This window comes from Camelus bactrianus, chromosome 20 (genome assembly GCF_048773025.1).
Source record: "Camelus bactrianus isolate YW-2024 breed Bactrian camel chromosome 20, ASM4877302v1, whole genome shotgun sequence".
Lineage (NCBI taxonomy): Eukaryota > Metazoa > Chordata > Mammalia > Artiodactyla > Camelidae > Camelus > Camelus bactrianus.
Window position 1 is genome coordinate 6,624,540 of NC_133558.1, and position 22,536 is coordinate 6,647,075.

The following is a 22,536-nucleotide window of genomic DNA, read 5'->3' on the forward strand; positions in this document are numbered from 1 at the left end:
AACAACACTGGAAGTGTGCACCAGGGACTATTACCCTGGTACTTAGGAAAGGAGTAAAAGTAGAAGATACAGGGGAGGTGGTCTACCCTAGTAAAGCCCCATAGGGTCCTTCCTGCTCAATTACAAAGCCACCTGATGAGGCTAGAGTGATAGTCCTCTCTGATGGCTTGCATCTGGTAATGGGTCCCCACTCAAGTCTTTCAGAATCCAGCCTGGGACGCCCGTCTAGCGCACTGAAGCCCCTTTCCTCCCTCCCCCAACCCCAGGGCAGGCCTCGCCCAGCTCAAGCCCCTGGCAACCCCAGATTCCAACTCTGAGCTTCCAGCTTCTGGCCTGGCTGGCTCAGAACTGGGACTAGTGCGGGCAACCCTGACCCATGCCCTTCTTGCAGGACACACTTCAGCTACTCCCAGCCCCTGGGATGCGCAAATTCTGGGCTTCCAGCTGCAAGCTCCTCCCAAAGCCCCGCCCCTGGCGCTGAGAGCGAGCGGGGACTCTGGCCCCGCCCCTGGCGCTGAGAGCGCGCCGGGACTCTGTCCCTAGACCCACCCCGCCCCGCCCCGCCCCACGCCCCGCCCCGCCCCTGGCGCGGAGAGCGCGCGGGGACGCTCTAGCCCTGCCCCACGTCTCGCCCCGCCCCCAGGACGCAGAGAAAGCGCCGCGATATTTCCGGCGGGACTGAGACTCCCGCCCCCACGGCTTGTGTGCTTTCCTTGGCCTGTGCAGACCTTCTAGAAGGAGGTTGGTGTGCTTGGGAATTGTTTTTATTTTACACCTGTTTTGACTTTTAGCTGTTATATGAGAGGCTTTGTGGCCGCCTGCTCTTTGTTCCTCTGACCCAGGCGGGGGTTGTGGGCTGCGTGGTAGGTGCCTTTCTCTAGTCGCTCCTTTTCTGCTTTTCTGAGAGGGGGTTGTGCGCCCTGCGGAAACCCTGAGCTCTCGAGGCAAATGCTTAGCGGTGAAGCGGAGACTTGATTCGTTTCCTGGAGATTTTTATTGCTGCATCTCCTTAAGAGTCCCGGTGACTCAATGCTATGTTGAATTAATGACTGTGGTACGGTTCCAAGCCTCCCCCCACTTTTTATAGACACATAGTAACTTAAACAGAAGAAGCATGTATGGCTTTCAAGCTTAGCGTCGTTATAACCAAATGCATTTCTTGAAGAAACCAGGAGTTTCATCCTACTTTGCCAAGGGTGTCGTGTTCCACATAATTATAACTTGGGCTTTTGTATATTTTATCCTCTCTCCTCGCCCCTAGTCAAACAATAACTGTGAGTGATGCAGAATTAAATAATTGAAAGTTTTACAAATGTCTAATATTGAAATAATTCTCTGTGCACGGGCGAAGAGCAGCACCCCTCCCCCCTAGAAAGGGCAATTAAAATACTTGAATTAGGGGAACAGGAGGTATTTACTTTCCGATTTAGTTATAACTTGGTTAGGTGATGAGAAGGTTAGCTGGTTAGCTATAGAGAACTGGTCAGTGAAGTTTCCTGTGGGTCTGTTATATAAGAATTGAGGTTATTACCAAAATGGTTGATATTTGTTTAGCAGTTTGTGCAGAACAGTTTTATATATTATCCCATTCAGTGCCCACAGCAGTCCTGGGACACTTGTATCGTTGTCACCCTCGTGGTAGGTACAGGGACGGGAACTAAAGCTAGAGAGCTTGTCCTTTACTTCTTAGCTCCCAAGGGGTGGAGCTGGAACTTGGACCCACTTTTCTCTGACTGCTAGAGAGCTCTGCGTTCACCACCTCTGATCCAGCCTGTCTTCCACAGGTGCAGGCCTGGTGCAACCTTCTGTCTGGACAGAGTGAAAGGGCACAATGCAGAAGGACTCTGGCCCACTGTAAGTGCACACACAGTGAATGGGGGTGGAACAGCCCGAGCTTCTGAAAACCGGAGTTCCTTTTCTCATCTGCCAAGGGCGCTGAGTCAGGGCTGCCGGGCAGCTTGGGATGTGAGAGGATGGACATGTAGGCTGGGGACCTGGGTTTGAGTCCCAGCTCTGCCACTGACTCTCGGCCAGTCATCTAACCTCTCTGGGATTTATATGCGTTTGTACGGTGATAGGCTTGTTCTGGGATGATGACCTTTTAGATCCCATCCTATGGTTATGTGTTCTGTCTCTTTCTCTCTATTTTTTTCATGGTTGGCACTGATTTCCTAGTGTTTTGTTTTCAGAGTGCCTTTACATTGGATTGGCTTTGGCTATGCAGCACTGGTTGCTTCCGGTGGGATCATTGGCTATGCAAAAGCAGGTATGGTCTGTAGTTACTTAACCTCTTAAAATCTTGTTCCTGGTGAAGAGTGAGTCCCCAGCGTCCCCAGACTGCAGTCTTGTTGGGGTCCAATGTGCTTTAGGCCCTCTATCTTGAGTGCAGGCTTATTATCTGTCCTGTAGCTCCATTTAGTTATCAGGCTGAGCTAAAACAGGCTTCTGGTCCAATTGCTTGTTTTTGCCTCTTTATCTAAAGATGCTGGGCAGGGGTGGTAGTAGATTGTTATTATCATCACCTGCCATACCTCAGCATCAACCCCAGAGCGCCTTCTCTGCTCTTCCAGTAGCAGGAAACTTCTAGTCCTCACATAAGCAGTTCTGAAGTCTCCGCATTAAACCAGGCACGGGTGTGTCAGTGAATATGCCTGTTCCCACCCCAGCACACACACCAGAATACCTACTCTCCAAATCTTTTTTTTTTTTAATGGAGGTGCTGGGGATTGAAACCAGGACCTCCTGCATCCTGAGCACACACTCTGCTACTGAGCTATACCCACCCACCTCCAAATCATTTTTAATTCATTATTTCCCTTTCCTTTGGGGATGTGCCTGAGGTCCTGCCTGTGGGCAGTTCCAGTCCTTGTTAGGTTAAGCAGGCTCGGTGGGGAGCCCTTCTTTTCTCCTTTGGTGTAAGTGCCCTGCTTGTTAGAGGAAAGAGGAACGGTGCGGTATGACCCTGACCTCTCTGGTAAACTAGCAGACTCCCCCAAACGTTTTCCTGCTTGAAGTGAACTGTGCTGAGGGTTCTCTGTGCCATTTTCCTCTGTAGGGAGGGGAAGTCTGGTGGAGTCTGTCAGTGAAATGAGTGTCTGACATTATGACGTGCTGGCGTGTGTTTGCTCTCCCTCCAGGTAGTGTCCCGTCCCTGGTTGCTGGGCTCTTCTTCGGTGGTTTAGCGGGCCTGGGTGCCTATCAGCTGTCTCAGGATCCAAGGAACATTTGGGTTTTCTTAGGTATGTCGGTTTCACTGTCTCCTGGATGCAACTGTGTGTCCAGAATACTCTCCCCAAAGGTCCTGGATTGGTGGGATGTGGCAGGTTCTTCACATTAAGACAGTTTTAGCGCTTCTGCCAAGTCTTAGGGAGGTTTTAAAATTGGTGGGGGCGGGGGGGTGAGGTTTGTGCAGTTTCTTCTTATCTTTTATGTATAGAACATGGAAAGGTTTTCATACATCGTGAGTTTAGATTTACCCAGCAAAGTTAGTGTTACACTTGAATAAGGCAAGCACAGCTCTCTTAACCCTTGTGCTTGACCACTGCAGACATCTGCTTGAGCAGCACTAAGGGATCATGTGTCTGGGTTGGGTTTGCATCAATATTAGCCCTTTAGATGTGAACGAAACATAGAAAATGTAGGCCTTTGCCTTCCCTGGGAACATACCCTGCGGTGTCCCGTGAGCCGCGCGGACAGTGAGGAGTGCGGGAAGGGACGATACTTCTTATCAGGGTGGCCTTTGGTGCATTTTTGCTGTACTCCACCCGTGTGTCAGACACTCTGCTGGGAGTGCGGGCCCCTCTGTCTTCACAAAGCTATGGGATGAGAAGACAGGCAGCTCTGCCCTCCCAGGTGTTGGGGGGACCGGGGCTGTCAGCCGGGGGTGGGGGCTGGGAAGGAGGAGGCGCCCGGCTCCAGGTTCTGCCCAGCAGCTCCCTCATGCCAGCTCCGATGACTCTCACCCCACTATGTTCCCATTTCTGATCCCCCCCTCCACTCCTGAGTGTGACCCCACCTACATAAAAAACAGCCATCAGGTAGGACTCCCTCGTGCTGTCACCCTCCAAGCCTCCGCCGTCCTGCTCTCTCCTCTCCAAGGCCAGTCACTCCACCCAGGCTTTGGGCTCTTCACCTTCTCCAGAGCTTCACACTGTCAGTGATGCTGGCTCTTACTCGGATGCTGCCTTTCGGGTGGATCTCACCCACTGATGCTCAGATGATGCCCATTTCTCACCCATTTAAAAAAAGAAGGACCACTTGCGACCCCACTTCCTTCTCCAGTTACTGCCCTTCTTCCTCTTCAGAAACTTCTAAAAAATCTGTCATGCTCCCCTTCCTCACTTCCTCATCTCTCACATTCTCAACCCACTCCAGCCTCCACTTCTGTCCCCCTAGTCCATGGAAATAACTCTCCCTGAGGCTGCCAGGAACCTGTATTTTTCAAAATTCAGTGTACGTTTTTTAGTCCTCATTTTATTTGGCCTTTTAGCTGTTCTCAGCACAGTGCACCAGTCCATTTTCCCTTCTCGTGGTTTTCCTTTTTTTTTTCGTTCTCTTTTGTCGATTTTTTCGACCCAGTTTCCTTTTTAGCCATTCAATATTGAAGTTCTTAAGGCCTAACTTTTTTAATCTTTATACTCTCTCACTTGGCAATATCGTTGAAACCCAAGCCTTAAGTTACCACTGATACACAGATGACTCACAAATTTCTCTCTCCTCCAAGCTTTACTCATATATGTAGCTGCCTGCTTGAATTGAAATCTTTCAGATGTCAAGGCATCTGCCCGAACCCAGCTTCATGTCCGTACACACGTTCAGCCTTCTGGTGTTCTCCCTCCGTTTGGGTCTCCATTGCTCCCTTCCCCTCCATCTTCACATCTCATTCATCAACAAGTCCTGTCAACACTACCTCCAGCGCCTGGCCCAGCTTGTCCGCCTCTCTGCCTCCAGGGCCACCGCCCACTTCCCAGTTAGCCCTCCCTCTTGCCTGCCTTCCTGAGGAAGCATCTTAGTTGGTATCCCTGCATCTCCACTGGTTTCCCTGCCGTGTGTTCTCCGTGGTACAGCTGCAGTTCTATCAGAATGCAGCTCTGTTCACGTATCCCTCTGTGTGGTATCTTCCAGTGGCTTCGCATGCTCTTAGCGTGAAGACCACAAGGCTTCCTGCAGCCCTCCGGGTTCTGTATGGCGTGGCCCTCTTCCTCGCTCGCCCTCTTGATTTCCGTGCTAACCAGCCTTTTAGTCCCCTCTCACCACAAGGCCCTGTGTATGTCATTCCCTCTGCTTAGAATGTGCTTTTTCCCCCTCGAGCTCATCAGCTGAGAGTCTTCAGATCTCTGTTAAATCTTCACTTTCTCAGCAAATCCTCCCTGAATTGGCTGGATCCCCTATTTATTGTTATTTGTATTGCGTTAATTCTACTTGTAGCACAAATTTTACTTTAAAATTTTTATTTGTGTGATTCTTTCAAGTCTGTCCCATCCAACTTGAAACACTTAGGGCAGAGATCTTTTTTTGATCATGATTGCATTCTGCAGCTGTGCAGTGCTTGGCAGGTGGCAGGTATTTGAATAGAGATTGAGTTGGAAGAGCTTAGGAGCATACAGGGTAAGTAGCATCAGTCAGGAGGAGGGAAACTCCCTGCGGCAAGTCTGAAGAAAACTGAGAAATGTACGGCTGAAGAATAGTAGGAAGTGAGGGTGGAAAGGCAGGCTGGACTGGGACACCAACGGCCTTTATTCCAGTATTGTACTTAGTCCCGGTGACTGTGGGTGGCCATGAAGCGCCCCCCACTAGGGAAGGAGGAGGTATGAGATGGCGTTTGGCCCTTGAAAGACAGACAGGTAGGGGGCTTGGTCAGTTTTTAGGCCTCCCATGTCTAAGATGTAATGATCTTTGGCTCTTTTCATCTCTCCACCAGCTACATCTGGAACCTTGGCTGGCATCATGGGAATGAGATTCTACCACTCTGGAAAGTTTATGCCTGCAGGCTTAATTGCGGGTGCCAGGTACTCTCTGCTCCATTGCTAGTTCTAGTTTAATGCCCAGAATACTTTGTACATTTACTTGTTTCAGTATACCCAGTGCTGAGCATCAACAGAAGTGACCTAATTTATACACAAATAGAAACAGCTGCAGAAACAGCCGATTTAATGTCACAATGAAATAGGTACATTCATTCACTCTGGAAATGGTTTTGCTTTGGAAAGAGATTACTTACCCAGCTTTGATCATGGCAATGATGCTGTCAAGCACAACGTATTATGTTCAGTATAGACCGAGGTCAAGAGCAGTAAACTGGGAGGTTGGAGATCGAACCTTAACCAGCTCTGGGAAGGTGGGGAGGCCTTGGTCTCTCCAGTGCTGGTTTCTTGTCTCTGAATTGTTAGCAGTTAGATTAGGAACCTTACCGCACATGTATGATTTTAAGGCCGCAGTGCGGGTCTGCCCCTCGGCATGTCCTTCCTTTGGTGCCTCCGGGGGTAGAAGTGCATCGGAGCTTGCTCTGCCTTGGCAGCTCCTCACCGTGTTGTTGGGAGGGACCTGCTGAGTCCTGGACGCTTAAAAAATAATATCATGCCTGTGCTGTTCTTCACCTGATTTTTGTTTATGTGTTTCTTTTGAACAGTTTGCTGATGGTCGCCAAACTTGTGTTGGGTAAACCCCATCAGTAGTAGTCATGGCCCAGCTTGGACTTGAAGAATGTTTAAACTTCCACTATTTTTAGTGTCTTAAGATAAATAAGTACAGCATTTTCACTTATTCTGACATTTTACTTAAACAAAAAAAATACTGAACTTTGCAGAGAAAAAAAATCAGTCATTATCGTTATGACGGTAAGAGTTGGACAGAGTATAACATGAGAGCTGCTTGTCATTAGTACCTTCATACAGATTGGTTCTTGTATGGTGGTGATCTCTCTTCTTCCTGTGTCTGTGCATAAAGTCTCTGGGGGTAAAATGTTAGGTATCACCGTTGGGGCCCCTGAAACCTACTCAGAGGAACAGTATGAAAAACATCTCTGAATGAGATTTAGCACATTTGTTCTTTTGCTCATCTTAGGGCCACAGACCTACTTTGAAATTATGTTAAATGAAATCAATGAAAATAAATTTTACTGTAAGTAATATTTTCTATGGTGTCTTCGTTGCCAGGGCTGTCTAGAACATAGAATGAGATGTGAATAGCAAGAAGGGATAAGAACATGAAAGTGTTTCTGTTAACATTTTATTTAGGAATTACCCATTTTGAATAATTAAAAGACCAAGGGAAGTAAAGTTATTTACAATTTAATTATACATGGCATTGAGGTTTGGATTTCTAAGATTAGGGCTGTATAACCAAAAAGAGAAAAAAAAGAAAAAATGAAATTGTGGTTAATCTATAAATGTGAAACCTAAAAGGGCCTTTCTGGAGCTTGAATTACCTAGGTTGGTCTCTGCATTGGACACGTTAACTAGATACTGACACATTTTCACTTCACTTTGGTTTCTTTCAGCATTGAGAGTTAAGTCATTCTGGTACCACTTAACTTCAGTTTTCCTCTCTTTAAAGAAAAGGGGTATTTGCTTCTTACCCTGACTGATACTGATTGGATATAGACGGTATGATTCAGACAGTTACTAATCAATTTTATATGTTTGCTTAAGCTTCTTTCAAAGAGTCCTAATATTCTCATTTTTGTTGTGTGTGACATGGTTTGACATGTCTGCCTGGGCCCATTCTTAAAACGGATGCTCAGAGCTCCACACAGACGGGGTGTGTCCAGGATACTGTATTCTAGGCTCTGCATTTCTGTTAGTGTGGCCAGGATCAAAGTAAGATTCTTGGACAGCCCCGTCACAGCAATGACTCATTCAGCTTTTGGTCTACTAAGACCTCCATTATTTTTCTCATATGCTGCTGTTAATAATAACTACTCATAGATAGGAAAGGGTTGGTGCTTGATGTCACATACTTGCAAGTATTTTGATGAAATAAAAAATTGGTGGATAGTTCCTGACGTGGTCAGTAATTGCCTATTATCACATAGTTATACCTCATAGCTTAAGTAATAAAGACACATCCATTCACTAGCAGTTCATTGGTATTTGATGTGATTTCATGCCCTGATGAATCATATTATTGTGGTCTTCTCAAACATTAGTCCTGTACAGTCTAAAGGAAGATGGACAAAGAAAATCAAGTAGGCAGGATATTTTACTGTCTTTTTGATATTTTAAAAATTGATTTTTATGGAAACGTGTTTGGGAGGAAAGAAACAACTGGTTGTAGTTCTAGTGTTACCCAGGGCAGGACACCTGCAGGTAGGCTGGGTGTTCTCTGGAGCAATGAGGGGCTGTCTGTGTATGGTTTGTGTTCACAGAGCCTCATCTTTGGGCTTGTTTCTCCAAGCCTTGCTACTGTGTGAGGGCCAGCCAGAAGTGAACATCAGGTATGACTTGTTGCTCCCCAAATGTTTGAATCATTATGATTCTGTGCACAGAGTCACAGAAAAAGATTGTTCTAAACAAAAAAATAAATCATTCTCTTAATCAGAAAAACACATTTTGGATTCTAAGCTAGCCCTTCAGTGATTATCATGATAGCCACTTAAAATATTGCAGTTAAATGTATTTAATAATTCTTGTTAGTATTTTCTGTCTTTTCCATTCAAACCCAGTCACACATTACACTTTTAATTTTATTTAATTTTTTTAGCTTTTAATTTTAAATTTTACTTGGGATTTTGATTATGATTGCTTTCAATTATAGATCAATTTGGGAGGAATTGGGAGCTTTAAAATATTTATTTTTTCAATCCAGGACATTATATACCCCTTCCCCTTTTTTTTTTTTTTTTGTCTTTAAACATTTTAGAGCTTTATTCATGTAGTTCTTTACATTTCTATTAAGATTACTGCAGAATATTTTATAATTTATTATTAATATGAATGGAACTTTTTCATATACATTTTCTAATTAGGTATCATCTGAATAGTGAATTTCTGATATTAATGTAAATACTTCTGTTGACTCACTAAAGTATATTACTTGCCTTAGGTTTTTGTCAGCTACCCTTTATCTAGTGCTATGGGTTTATGTTAAAGTTGGAAATAATAGGATAGTTGCTGTCATTGACAATTCAGCATTGTTCTAGAGATGCTAGACAAAGCAGTAAAACTAGAGAAATAAACGAGGTATAAATTAATAGTGGAAAAGGAAATTGTCCATCTAGAAAATCCAAGACAAGCAACTAAAAACCTATTAGAACTAAGGAGGAAATTCTACAAACAGTGAGAAACAAAAACCAATAGCTTTCTATCAACAGCTATGATCAGTTCTCTTCCATTCCATTGCTAATACCCAAGTCCAAGTCTCACCATCTTTTAATCTAATAGGACTCTATTTATGCTTTGATCCAACAATTCATTCTCTACCCAGCAGGCAGAGGCACATTTCAGGTGTAGACTCCTAAACTTAAAATTGTTCAGTCATCTCTTGCTGTATTTATATCCCTTCTTTAATCTCTGTAACATCCTGTTCTTTATCTTAATAGCACTCATCATAATTTGCACGTGCATAGTTTTTTGTGTATTTAATGTCTGACTTCAGAGTAAATGTTTTTTGAGATCCAAGAAAATGACCTTTTTGTTAAACTATCATATATACTACACTTAGTATGTAGTAGGCACATAGTAAATATTTGCCAACTAGATAGATTGATCAGATCTTTTCTTAAAAATAGACTTTAGCATGACTGGGACATTATGCTGTACACCAGAAATTGGCACAATGTATGTAACTGATTATACATCTATTTAAAAAATAGACTATTTTTTAGAACAATTTTGAGAAGATAATACAGTTTCCGCATATCTTACCTCCAGTTTCCCCTATTAGTCACATCTTACATTAAGCATGATACGTTTATTACAACTGATGAACCATTATTGATACATTATCATTAATTAAAGACCATACTTTATTCAGATTTTCATATTTTTAACTAATATCCTTTTTCCTATTCCAGGATCCTATCTGGGACACCATATTACTTTTAGTTGTCATGTCTCCTTAGGCCCCTCTTGGCCAAGACTGTTTGTTAGACTTTCCTTGTGTTTGGTGACTGGGTTTTGAGGAGTACTGATCAGGTGTTTTGTAGAATGTACTTTCATTGGAATTTGTCTCGGTTAGACTGGAATTACGGGTTTTTAGGAGGAAGACCACAGAAATGAAGTGTCATTTTCATCACATCATGTTAAGGTTACATATATGAACGTGATAAATTACTGTTGACGTTGACTTAATCATCTGGCTGAGGTGGTGGTCCTCAGGTTTCTCCATTGTGAAGCTACTCCCTTTTCCCCCTTTCCATACTGTACTCTTCACAAGAAAGTCACTATGCGTATTTCACACTTAAGGAATGGGGAGTTGTGCTCTACCTCCTTGAGGGCAGAGTATCTACATAAATTATTTGGAATTCTGCTGCATGGAAGATGTCTCTTCTCCCCTGTGTGTCTGTCCATCCATCCATCCACTCAGTGTAGACTCATGTATATTTACTTTCTGGTTTGGGTTATAATTTAAACTTTGCCATAAGTTTTTTTGCTCAAATTGTTGAAGTTTTGACCATTGGGAGTTCTTTTAGTTGGCCCATGGTTACCTTTGACATAGGCAATCAGTGCAGGCTTTTTTTTTTTTCTTTTCCTTGCTTGTTTTTTGTTTTTCTAGCACTTCCACACTTTCTGGCACTTTGAGATGCTCCAGGCTTATCTTGTGTATTTCATCCCCAGTACTGGAATCAGCCACTTCTCCAAGGAGCTCTGGTTTCTTTTACTGGACAGTGATGTTAGAAACCAAGAGCAGGTGCTGGGTAATGCTTGTTGCTGCTGGGACATTATTTTATACTTTTATTTTAATTCTTTTCTGCTTTTTAAAGTTGTTATTCCTTTTTCTAGTTTCTTAAGCTAAATGCTCAAATTCAGTCTATCTTCAGTGTTCCTTGTTTGTTTCATAAATGGAACAAGTGTATAATTTTTTCTCTGAGATTTGTTTTGACTGAGTTTCACAAATTTTAATACAGAGGTCATTTCTAACTTTTTTCCCTTTTGACTTAAATGTTTATAGCAATGTTCTTAAATTTTCAAGTGGATAAATTTTGGAGGCATGCTTTTTTTATTCTACTTTTATTACACTGTGGAAAGAAGTAGCGGTTTACACATTTCTACATTTGAGAAATTGAGATTTTCTTTGTGTGCTAATATAAGGTCAGGTTTTTGGTGCATGTTACGTGTATTATATTTTGCCTTATTGGTCAAAATTCAATATGGTATATGTGTTGGATAAACTTTGTTCGCTCTGTGACTGGTACACTTATTCAAATAAGTGTGTCTAGATCTGTTTTCTAAGAAAAACCTCCCACTCTGTGTTTATATCAATTTCTTCTTGTACTTATGATAAATCTTTACTTCATAAATGTATATTGTTTTAACATTTGATTTTGAGTATTTTCAAATCTAGAGAAAAGTTCCCCCCAGATATATATGAACATAGATGTAAAAATCCTCAACGAAATATTAGCAAATCAAATCCAATATACAAAGAATTACATAACACGATCAAGTGAAATTTAGGTATACAAAGCTGGTTGAGTATTCGAAAATCAGTGTAATCCATCACATCAGCAGGCTTTAGAACAGAAATCATGTGCTCAGTGCTCATTATCAAAAGGTGCAGAAAAAGCATTTGACAGGCTCTTAACACCCATTCATGATGAAAACTCAGCAAAATAGGAAGGTCCTTTCCTTGATAAGGAACCTACTAAAGAACCTACAGCTCACATCTTACTTAATGGAGAGGAATTAGATGTTTTCCTGCCTAGATCAGGAACAAGACAAGGATGGTCACTCCTACCACTTCTGTTCAACACTGTACTGGTTTTACTAGCTAGTTCAGTAAGGCAAAAAAAGGAAGTAAAAGATACACTCCTTGGGAAGGAAGAAATAAAACTTTTTGTTTGCAGATGGCATGTTTGTCTATGTAGAAAATTTCAAAGAATCAACAGAGAATCTCCTGGATTTAATAAGCAATTATAACAGGAATTAGGCTACAACTCTAAAATAGAAAAGTCACTTGTTTTCTTATATACAAACTGAGCAGTTCAGATTTGACATTAAAAACTACAGTAGCACTAAAATGCACAGTTAGGTATAAATCCAGCAAGTATGTATAAGATCTGTATGAGGAAAACGACAAAACACTGATGAAAGAAATCGAAGAAGATGTAAGTAGAGAGATAGTCCTTGTACATAGGTAGGAAGACTCAGAATTGCCAAGACGTCAGTTCTTCCCAACTTGATGTGTTATTCATCGCTTGATCGCTGCAATCCTAATTAAACTCCCAGTTATCTTGTGGATATTGACTGATTCGAGAGTTTATATGGAGCAGTAAAACACTGAAAACAGCCAACACAAATTTGAAGGAGAGAAACAAATTTGGAGGGCTGACATTACGTGACTTCTGTAAAGCTGTAGTAATCAAGACAGTGTGGTACTGGTGAGAGCCAAAATATCCTTCCGTTGGTGAATGGATAAACTTTTGTACATATAGACAGTGGAATATTATTCAGTGATAAACAGAAATGAGATATCAAGCCAAGAAAAGACAGGTGGGAACATTAAACATGTATTACCAAGTGAAGGAAGCCAATCTGAAAAGGCTACATACTATGTAACTCCAACAATAGGACATTGTGGAAAAAGAAAAACTGTGGAGATAATAAAGGTCAGTGGTTGCTAGAAGTTTGCAGGGAGGGAGGGATGAATGGATAGAGCACAAGAGGTTTTTAGGCCAGTGAAACTATTTTGTATGGGACTATTGATGGACATGTGTAATTATACAAGTCAAAGCCCACTGAATCTACAATACAAAGCATGAACCCTAAAGTAACTATGGACTTCAGTTAATAATGATGTAATATTAGTTTATCAGTTATAACAAATGTACCACACTAATGCAGGATATTTGTAATAGGGGAAATTGAGGAGGGGGAGATGAGGGAGTATATGGAAACTGTACTTTCCAGTCAGATTTTCCATCAACCTAAAACTGCTTAAAAAAAATTTGATTAACAACAAATAGGTCTCAGTATAACTATAAAGTTTAAAAATGTAAAAGAAGACACACTAGTTAACCATATTAATTTTATATATCTATTCAGAGTTTAAAAGTTTCCCAACAACACAAAAGAATGTTTTAACTTTGAGACATTAATTAAAACTGTACAAATATCTATGTATATATAACCATTACCACTAACATAAATTATCCTTGTAGATTTTAGCATTTTTCAGCAAGGTGAGCTGAATCTTCTGTACAAAAATACCATATTATTATTATTTTATAATGTGCTTTTGTATATCCACAAGGTGATACCAATTACATTAGCATTTGTTACAGAGTCGTAAAATACATAAAATATCAGCAGTCGATAACATTATACTTTAAAAATAATGTCCAGTTCATAAAGTGACAGGCTTAAGTAGAGAAGTCCTAAGTTCAAAATGTCTACTTTAAATTCCAATTTAGAAATAAAACTAAAAATGCGTACTAAGAAATCACTGCTATCGCAACTGAATGCACTTGCTTTTCAGAGCAGATGTGAAGGTCAGAGCCGAGTCAGTGACCTGCAGCAGCAAGTTTGCTTTGGGGAACGAGCTGGCATATCTCACCTTTGGTAGGAACACGGAAACAATGCATTTCGAAAGTCTGATGAACACACTTCTCACTTCCAAGGACTTTTTTGATGTGAAGATGACAGAACATTGACTTGGTTCACTGGGAATCATCAAGCCGTTGGGTTTGATAGTCACCATGAATTCAAAGCGGTTGTTGGTCACAGTCAAACAACAGACTCTTTCTCCACCAAAATTAGGTGTTGTAATTTTGAAATCTTTATGTTAAAGAAATAGTTATTTCTAAGAAAGACATCCGGCGCAAGATTGGAATTACCATTGCTTCCACAGTTTCATAGTAGAAAAATAAATGATAAATTACCCTCTTTCTGCCATTGCCCACATGGTAGAGTAGAGCCTTGGCCAAATCAGAACCTTTACCAACAGTCCACAGACGTCTACCTAATTGCTATGAAATACCAAAACAAAACAAACCTCTGAGGCCAAACAATGAAATACTAGTTTAGGCAAATATATGACGAATGAAAACTGAAACACTACAAACACTTAAATTTCTGGAGGCTTTTTTTTTTTAAGTTTCTTATACTTAGTGTCTACTAATTTGTAGATCAGATAACTTGATACTTTGGCAAATAGTTTATTCAATACTTTGTAAAGTCCTACCCATATATCAGCACTGTGTGGGTGATGAGGCTAAGAAAATGCATTTCATTTCTAGGAAAGAAATAAAATAGGAGAAGCTTTTTGCTCTTCAGAGTACCCACTATCATATATTTCTTCCAGAACACAGTAGAAATAGACATCTGTAGTCATTTCCCAGGGTCAGGGTCAGGGGACATGCACAGACCACGTGGAGCAGTGTTGTGGGCCTTCAAACCAGACTACCGGTGGCCTCCGTACTTGGCCACCCAGTCTGTCCTCCCATGCACAGAGGGGACTGGCTGGGCGTGGTTCACAATATTTAGAGTCTTGGCTGTAGGGTTGTAAGTGGGTCCTGAGAACTGCCCCCGACCAGTTTTTGTGTTCCAGGAATATTCTGAAAGAAAGCAGAATCAGAAAAGAAGATTTTATTCATCTGATTATTAAATTCAGAATCAATTCATCTTCTCATTTGATGGGGGAAATTTTGAATTTTATCTTTGAAAGATTAATTCAGTGGTCACTAAGGTTTTTTTTTAATATAAATATTGAAACCAAAAATTCTCCTGTAGTATTATATTGATGCCAGTTAGAATTCTGAGCTGCTCAAGAGCCATCATTTCTGGTTTATAGCTCTGACACTGCTACTTTTATTTGGGTTCACTGAAGTGCCCATCGTATTTAGATAGGCAGTACCTTCTTGGTCTAAGTTCAGTGGGCAATGCCCACAGTGTTAGTGACTATTTAAAATTACACTGTGGTTGCAACTAAATAATATTTGAACACAGTATCACTACAGGAAGTGTATTCAGAATTGTGAATCCTGTGAAGCTTTGGCTGCATGGAGCTACACAGATGGGGTCCCATAATAGGTTTCTTTTAATGTGGGCTTTTTTTTTTTTAAGTTTCCTTTTTTTTTTTAATAGCTTTATGTTTTATTTATTATTTTATTTTGGTGGGGGGAGGTAACTAGGTTTATTTATTTTTAGAGAAGCTACTAGGGGTTGAACCTAGGACCTCATGCATGCTAAGCACGCACTCTACCACTTGAGCTATACCCTCCCCCCTAATGTGGTTTTTAAGAGTCAAGAAACTTCATGTTTTACTGGGGAAATGCTGGTTGATAACAGAATCCCTTTAGAAGGTGAGCCCTACTTAGGATCCCAAACCTTTCGTCACAAGGTTCATTTTATTCATAGATTGATTTGGCTGATCGAAGTTTTGTGAAAATTTGAATTTGGGAAACATTTGTTCCCTGAACAATTTATAAACTAAAATTGCTCAAACGACAAAGCCATAAATCATTTTACAGAGAACTTCAATATTCTCAGTTCCTCCATCCCTGCCTCACTTCAGACTGGGAGCTAGGTGTCACAGGTATTCTGTCTGATGTTCCATCTTTCCATTTGGGACTTAAATACCTTTTCACACTGTGTGTTAGGTGACATTCTTGGATTAAACTCTGTAAGAGTCAATTTTGAAGTGAGTCTCTGATGGTTCTAACACTAGCTATACCATGTTTACTGGCATAGCTTCCCCAGTTTATTCCTACACTTTTACTGTAGAATTGGGAGTACGGGAGGAATGTAGGGAGCCTGTGCTGACAACCTCAGCTTCCAGGGAACAAAGCAGTGAGGAACCGCCTGGTGACAGTTCCCCCCAACTGCTGTGTGGTTTGGTTGGGACAGCGAGGCCAGGAATTTTCCCTTGGTTTGACAGGTCATTTCATTCCACTCTTACCAGCTTTAAAGCTCTCAAAGCCAGTAAAAGGTTCCCTATTAAAGACAGGGACCATGTGTCTAGGAGGGCCAGTTAAGTGCACTGTTCAGTTACAACCCACTGGAATACAAACCAGCATCAGTCTGAAATGAACGTGCTTACACCTGAGACCTGCAGGTCAAAATGGTACCCTGGGCGGAGGAGCCCTCATGGGAGGGGAAGGCGTGGGGAAGGAGGGACAAGGAGGCCGTAGGCTCCGGTGATTCAGAGGAGAAAGGGAACAACTCCTTCAGCTAGCAGTGGGTGGGAATGGGTGAGGGGCTTGGGGAGTACCATCCAGAGCAGCTTTTTTCCAGGTCATGACATCGCCTCAGTCGAGTCCTAAATGCATTGGGAGGAAACTGTCCAGGCCAATATTTGTAAAACCTTCTTTGAAAAGGGAATCATTTTGCTAGTAAGGCAGTAGCGCTGACATTTAGGATTCCTTTCTGAGAAATTACAGAGTTTTAGGACTCCAGCAACCTTAGTGAAGACCTTAGTAGGTGACAACGGAGCCCAGGTCTCGTGTCCAGGCAAGAAGTGCTGTGTGCCTCAGCTGGGCCCGTGCCTCCCAGCTCCCTAGAGCGGAGCAGTCAGCCCTCTGATGCTTGCTGTGCATTTATTATACAAACTGCTTCTGTCCTATCAAGGGCATTTAATTTCTTGTAGAAAATGTTTGCTAAAGGAAAAGGCATTTGCCTCTAGTTGAGAATGTCATCAATGCCATTACTGTGTAACTTTTAGCAAGATAGAAAACGTCTGTGAAATGGAGATCATGACAGTCCCGTCTGTCAGAGAGCCATGGGAGGGTCCAGTGAGTTAGTGCAGGCAGAGCACTTAGACCAGGGCCTCACGCTTCTAGAGGGTGGCTGTGTCTGAAAGAAGTCTCTCCTCTAAGTCCCTGTTACTGTCAAAGCAGGGGACAATGAGGGATGAGGAAGTTCGGGATGAGAGATTACATGGGGAGGAAGAAATTTGATTTGATTTTTCTTCTCCAAACTTGAGGATGAGGAAGAAGAGCGGAGAGGGAGGCTGAGAGGAGGGGAAATAGTTGAGTAAATACGGTAATGACCTGGTTTTTTTTTTTTCTTGTGGGAAACTGTCACACCAGTGGGAGGACTGGAAGACACACCTCTCACAGAACAGTGTTTTCCTAAGGATTTGCATTGACCACTTGAGAATGTTTAATATTTACTTCTTTTTTTTTAACCTTTCCTCCTATCACGATCTGTGGGAAATCTGATAAGCAGAGTAAATGAAGAGATGAAAAGTTATGAGAAAGCATTTTACTTAAAACAAAAAATGAAAACAGGAATATGCATGCAAACCTGACAGAATAATTAATATATAAAGGCCTCCAATATCTTATAAAAATGCAGTGAAAAAAGACCCACTTCCACTTTCTAGAGCAGGTGCTCTGATGACAAAGTACTCTGAGACGTTAAGACTTTCTGCCTTTATATTAAAAAGGGCTGCTAAGCCATGGCTGCTCACTCATGATAAGGCTGCCTTAAAATATGTGAGGCTTTGTAAAAATTACTGCTGCATGTAAAATGTTTGTTTATGTATTTTGTTTCAGCAGAGAGATAATGAAGCATTTCTTTTCACAGATAAGGTAACAGACTACTGCTTAAGCAGTTCTGTTGTAAGAAATAAAAAATTATACAAGTCCAGTGCTTTTTACAGTTTTAGCTCCAAGAGTGCGAACTTTAAAGATCGACGGCTCTAATCGGGAGTTCTAATACCAGATCCTGGTCAGGATAGGCTGTGAGAAAACTTCGAGTCAACTTTTAAACTAAACTAAACTAACTAGGTATCTTACCAAACTTAATGTTTATTGTAGGTGCTTTAATAAGGATATCTGTTTTAGATTAAATAGGGAACGTTCATAGTCACATCGGGTCAGCTCAAGTACAGAATCCTCACCTTAGCTTCAAGAGTGTCCCCCTACTACGTGGCCGTTGTTCGCCACGCCACTGCAGAGCAGGTGACCTCGTTAATCATAACGTTGGAGGGTGGGGAGTAAAACTTCACCACCTAATATATTGCAAAGCAAAAGCCAGTAGAAGTTCTGCCACAGTTTAGTTCTAAACTCTGAGATGGAACTGCAGAAGACCTGCCTGCTAACTGACACGGAACAGTGTCTCAGCATTTATTAAGCTTTTGCTCTGTGCCAGGTACTGGGCGGGAAGCCCTGAACTGTGCATCTTCTTACAGCTCACTGCGTAGCACAGCACACTCTTTGGAATCAGACGACCTGAGCTTCTGTCCCAGCGCCACTGTTTAAGAGCTGTGTGGTCTTAGGTCAGTTAACTTAATGTCAGTTTCCTCATCTGTAGATGATCGACCTCATCAGCTCATTGGGACAATTCAGTGGCACAATCCGTGTGTCTGACAGACAGCGGCCACTTAATTAGAGGTAGCTCTTCTTAAGAGACTCTCAGACCATGTCTTTGGAAGAAAAACAGGACATTTTGCCAAAAACCAATAAAGCTGTAGTTAGTAGGTAAGGCTAATTTAAAAGTCTTCACTCAGGAAAAGTGACCATATAAACTTTAACAAGTTCCTTTCTGATCAGAATTCTCAAAAATTGTATCTGAAGTTGTCCTTACCTGAAGCTGTTGCACCGAGAGGTGCTAAGTGTATCCTCTGGCCAGCTGAGCCCACTTCTTTTTTGAGAAAGGAAGGAATATATCCTGACTGATTGTAAGTAGCGTAACTTCCAAGATTTCCTAGTGATGTATCATAAAGTTTCACAGTCAGAAGGTTAACTTTGATTACAACCCCTACTGATTCTAAATTCTATTCTTTGAGCATCTATTACATTTCACGCACAGCGCTGAGGTTTTACAGATAATCCTATTCAGTCCATATAACAACCCTCTTAGACACATGTTACTATCCACGCCTGACTCGGCTCGGTTCTCACAGTTAGGAAGTGACCGTGCTAGAATGTGAACCAAGGCTGGACGTACCAGGGCTTTTATGACTCCAGTTCTTAACATGAGAGTGTATTTCCTGCCAGAAGCCCACATCCCTGCGATGCTCTCTGAGCGCTTCTCCATCTCGTAAAGTCACTCTGATGAGCGCGCCTGTCCTCACAGGGTTGTTGTAAGGACTGAATGAGATGAATGCAAAGCACTTCACATGGGATATGCTGTTCAACAGAGTCAGCTGTCATCATCCTGGTCGCTATTAGTGAATGGCCACTCGGGGGACAGTACAGGGATGGGTAGCAGGGGGACAGTAAAGGCAGGAGACCAGTCAGGAGGTCACTGCTATAGTTCAGATGAGAGTAAGAGACTCAGGCAGTCATGGCTGGATGGAGGAGGGAACTGCACAGTGGAGGGGGACAGGGGGAAGGGCAGGAGAGAGAGGAATAGAAACCCCTAAGTCTGTAGGTGACCGAGAACAGCAATACAGGAGGAGAATCAGGTTTGGGGTAAAGACATAGAGCGCATGGCAGCTTCAGGTCCCAGGCCTGGAGATTTGGAATGAGCAGGGGATGGTGGTTAAAGGCGCACGGGCTTGGAGGAGTGCACTCAGAGGGACTGTAGGATGTGCAAAGGCCTGGAAGAGAACAGAAGCCCAGGGGACACATCATTAAGGGAAAGGAAAGAAAAGGGCAGGGAAGCTGTCTCAGTGGCCCGAGGCAAGCTGAGGACAGACCACAGTGAGTTGAGGAGTAAAGGGAAAATAAGAGGAAACAAGAACCCGACTTCTCGTTCAAGGAGCCTGGCTACACTGAAGGGAGACAGGCTTGTCGGGGAGACGGTGGAACAGGGCTCTGACCGCCTTGGCAGCTTCAAAGAGCTGTTTGCTTGGCAGCGACGACTGAAGCTTATTTTTACAAGGTGTTACCTGATTGCAAGGCCAGACTCTGTCCTGTGCCCCTGAGCTCTGTCAGGGGCTATGCGTAGGAGGTCTCAGTAAGTGTTGGCTCTTGAACCAGCAAAGGTCAACAGCACGAGTATTAATCAGACCCCGAAGGATTTCACACAGTGTCCGTGTGATCAGTCTGTACAGATTTAACACTACTGAATTCTGCATACGCACAGCTGCCTAACTTGTCCTTCCTTTTCACCTCGAGGACTTGTTCTGAGTTGCGAATCTGCCCTTTGACTTTTGAAAGGGAAGTTCAAGGCAGTGATTCTGTTTGTAGCAGCTTCAGAACATCTCGCTCTCTTCCCATCATATCAAGGCAAACCCTTATTAAATGCTTCCTGTGTGAAAGAAATCCTAGGTATGGTTATGTAATAATGCCTGGTAAATATTATTTCCTCTGTTTTATAGGTGAGGAAAGTGACTTAGGGGGCCTGAGTAACTTGTCTAAAATCACAAGACTTGTGAGTGACAGAAAGGGGAGAGGTCTGGCTCTAAAAGCCACACACTGAACAGTTGCAGGAAGCGTCTTCCTACTGGAGGAAGAAGCTGCTTAGAAAAAGATGCAGAGAAAATTAAGTCGTCTTCTTAAATTATTTTGGCTTATCATTTGCGATACTTCATGAGCTGCAAGTTTTCAGGTTGGAGCCAACAGTTAGCACCACTTAAACCACTCACGGTGAAACTCTAGGAAATCCACCATCTCTATTAACCGGGTTAACTTTTTCTTTTAAATGATAGTTCATGCTTAGAAATGAGTCTCAGAACTTAAAAAAATTTTTCCAGGAATACTGATTATAAAATTAGAAAATACTCTTTTAATTATTTTCAGTAGATTTGCTTGATGTCTGTAAACTGTCATAATTAAGAAGAAGAGCACATTGAGAGCGCCTCAAGAGCAAACGACTCTTAGAATTCCAGACACTGAAGAAGGAGGTTCTTGAGGATGTGGATGCTTCTTTCTCTCCTAGTCCTGATCTGACCCCTAAAAGCAGGTGACCTTGGCCTTCACAGTGGCCTTTTATGATGAGATTTGGGGTAAGAGAAGAAAATTGCATAAGAGGTTCAGAGAACAAGCTGCTACCCATCTACAGTGCCCAGAAATTACCTTGTGGGTCCTCTAAGTTTTCAGGAAAAGTTTCATTGCATGATAGTTTTTCAATTGGCTTAATTATGCTTTCCTCTAGAGAGAAGGCATATGGAAAGAAAGAATGAATAGTAAGGAGAAGGTTTTAGAAAAAGCTGAGGAAAAAATGGATTAGATGATTAATGAAAAGATCCAGAAAGAAATCTTAAAATGAGAAAATGCTCTGTGTTGTCACTGCTTTCATTTGATGCCAGTCGTACAATTCCTTGAGACTCAAAGTTGGGGCTGATTTGTACTTAACCAGTTGGTTCAGTGAATATTATTTTTAAATAACTAAGAACAAATAAGCAAATCGCAGTGCTGCAGCGTTTGACATCTCAGCACTATTAAGTGGATAAGCTGAGTCTTCAAAGCATGTAGAAAACTTATAAAATGTCACACTGGAATATCTCACTAGACTCAACTGCTACACAGGGATCCTTGAACTTTTTTGATCCAGTACCACCTACATTAAAAAAAAATACTCTGCCTCTTCACACACTTTCAGCTGAGATCTAAAATGTTTCATAAGTTTTACAGTTCCAAAGAATGTGACTTCTAGCATATTGTAACTACAGACATTTAAAAATAAAACTATTACATCTCTCTTTTAAATGTAACCAGTGGAATCTAATGCCATCGTGATTTTACGCTCACCAGTATCGGCTTAAGAAATACACAAACGTTCCTTTTTAACAGGTGGAAATTTTACATTAATCCCTTTTCTCTCTAAAATTTTATCTTCTCTCATATGTCAACTCCCAAATTTTATCCAAATACAACTTTAGACTGAAAAGCCTTTAACCAGTCAAAAAATGTGTATAAACTGAAACCTTTTAAAAACTTCTTATAACCATAAGTATATTAAAATACTTTTTTTCTGAATTAAGTTAGTTACAAGTACAATGATTCACTGTATATAATCAAAAAAGATGAATATTATAAAGTTTGATTATTAAAAATGAAAAGTCAGTTTTTTAGAAAATTCATCTGTTAAGGAGAAAAGTGGGACTTTTTCCAAGTAGTTCACATATCCACAAATAAATATTACTTATTGCTAAAATCAGACAGGATTCAGCTTCATTTCTTTTTTTGGAGCAGGAAGCAGTGAGAAATCTTGTTAAATGTAAATGTATAGTTTGGAATGAAAGGTGTTTTGTTACAGCCTTGTCACTATAGTCTTTGAATTCTATTCAGAGTTACAGACCAAAAATCATATAGTGAGTTCATAGAAAATGATTTTTAATTATCTGTCAGCTATAACTCAGGCTCGCTCTCTCTCTCTTTTTTTTTTTTTTTTTTTTTTGAGTAAAGGTAGATTTATTTAGAGAGATAAATACTGCGTAGAGTGTAGGCTGTTTCAAAAGGCCACAAGGTGTGGGGTTGGGTGCTCAGGTTAACGTAAAAGTAGGTACACACTCCACAGACAGTGCAGGCCGTTTCTGAAGAGGAGG

At 41.7% G+C, this 22,536-nt stretch overlaps 2 protein-coding genes across 6 annotated transcripts in view; one reads left to right on the forward strand and one right to left on the reverse strand.

Moving 5' to 3' along the window:
* Positions 1-612: 612 nt before the first annotated feature.
* On the forward strand, positions 613-7,129 carry LOC105061622 (transmembrane protein 14C). Of its 2 annotated transcripts, none has more exons than XM_010945728.3 (6): positions 613-741; positions 1,785-1,854; positions 2,190-2,266; positions 3,138-3,239; positions 5,921-6,008; positions 6,629-7,129. In XM_010945728.3, exons 2-6 carry the CDS (start codon positions 1,832-1,834, stop codon positions 6,672-6,674), a joined length of 336 nt encoding a protein of 111 aa, XP_010944030.1. In that variant the 5' UTR covers positions 613-741; positions 1,785-1,831; the 3' UTR covers positions 6,675-7,129. The 2 variants fall into 2 exon arrangements, with proteins under 2 accessions (XP_010944030.1, XP_045365563.1); XM_045509607.2 differs by lacking the exon at positions 613-741 and adding an exon at positions 753-863.
* Positions 7,130-14,536: 7,407 nt separating this feature from the next.
* MAK (male germ cell associated kinase) overlaps positions 14,537-22,536 on the reverse strand; it is a 42,678-nt gene continuing 34,678 nt past the window's right edge. For 2 of the 4 annotated variants that reach the window (XM_010945725.3, XM_074348091.1), the window contains exons 13-15: positions 21,065-21,139; positions 18,687-18,806; positions 14,537-14,713 (exon numbers count right to left, since the gene is read on the reverse strand). In XM_010945725.3, coding sequence (XP_010944027.1) covers positions 14,559-14,713; positions 18,687-18,806; positions 21,065-21,139 — 350 coding nt within the window. In that variant the 3' untranslated portion in view covers positions 14,537-14,558. The remainder of the gene's footprint in view (positions 14,714-18,686; positions 18,807-21,064; positions 21,140-22,536) is intronic. The other 2 variants (XM_010945726.3, XM_045509604.2) reach the window with 2 other exon arrangements.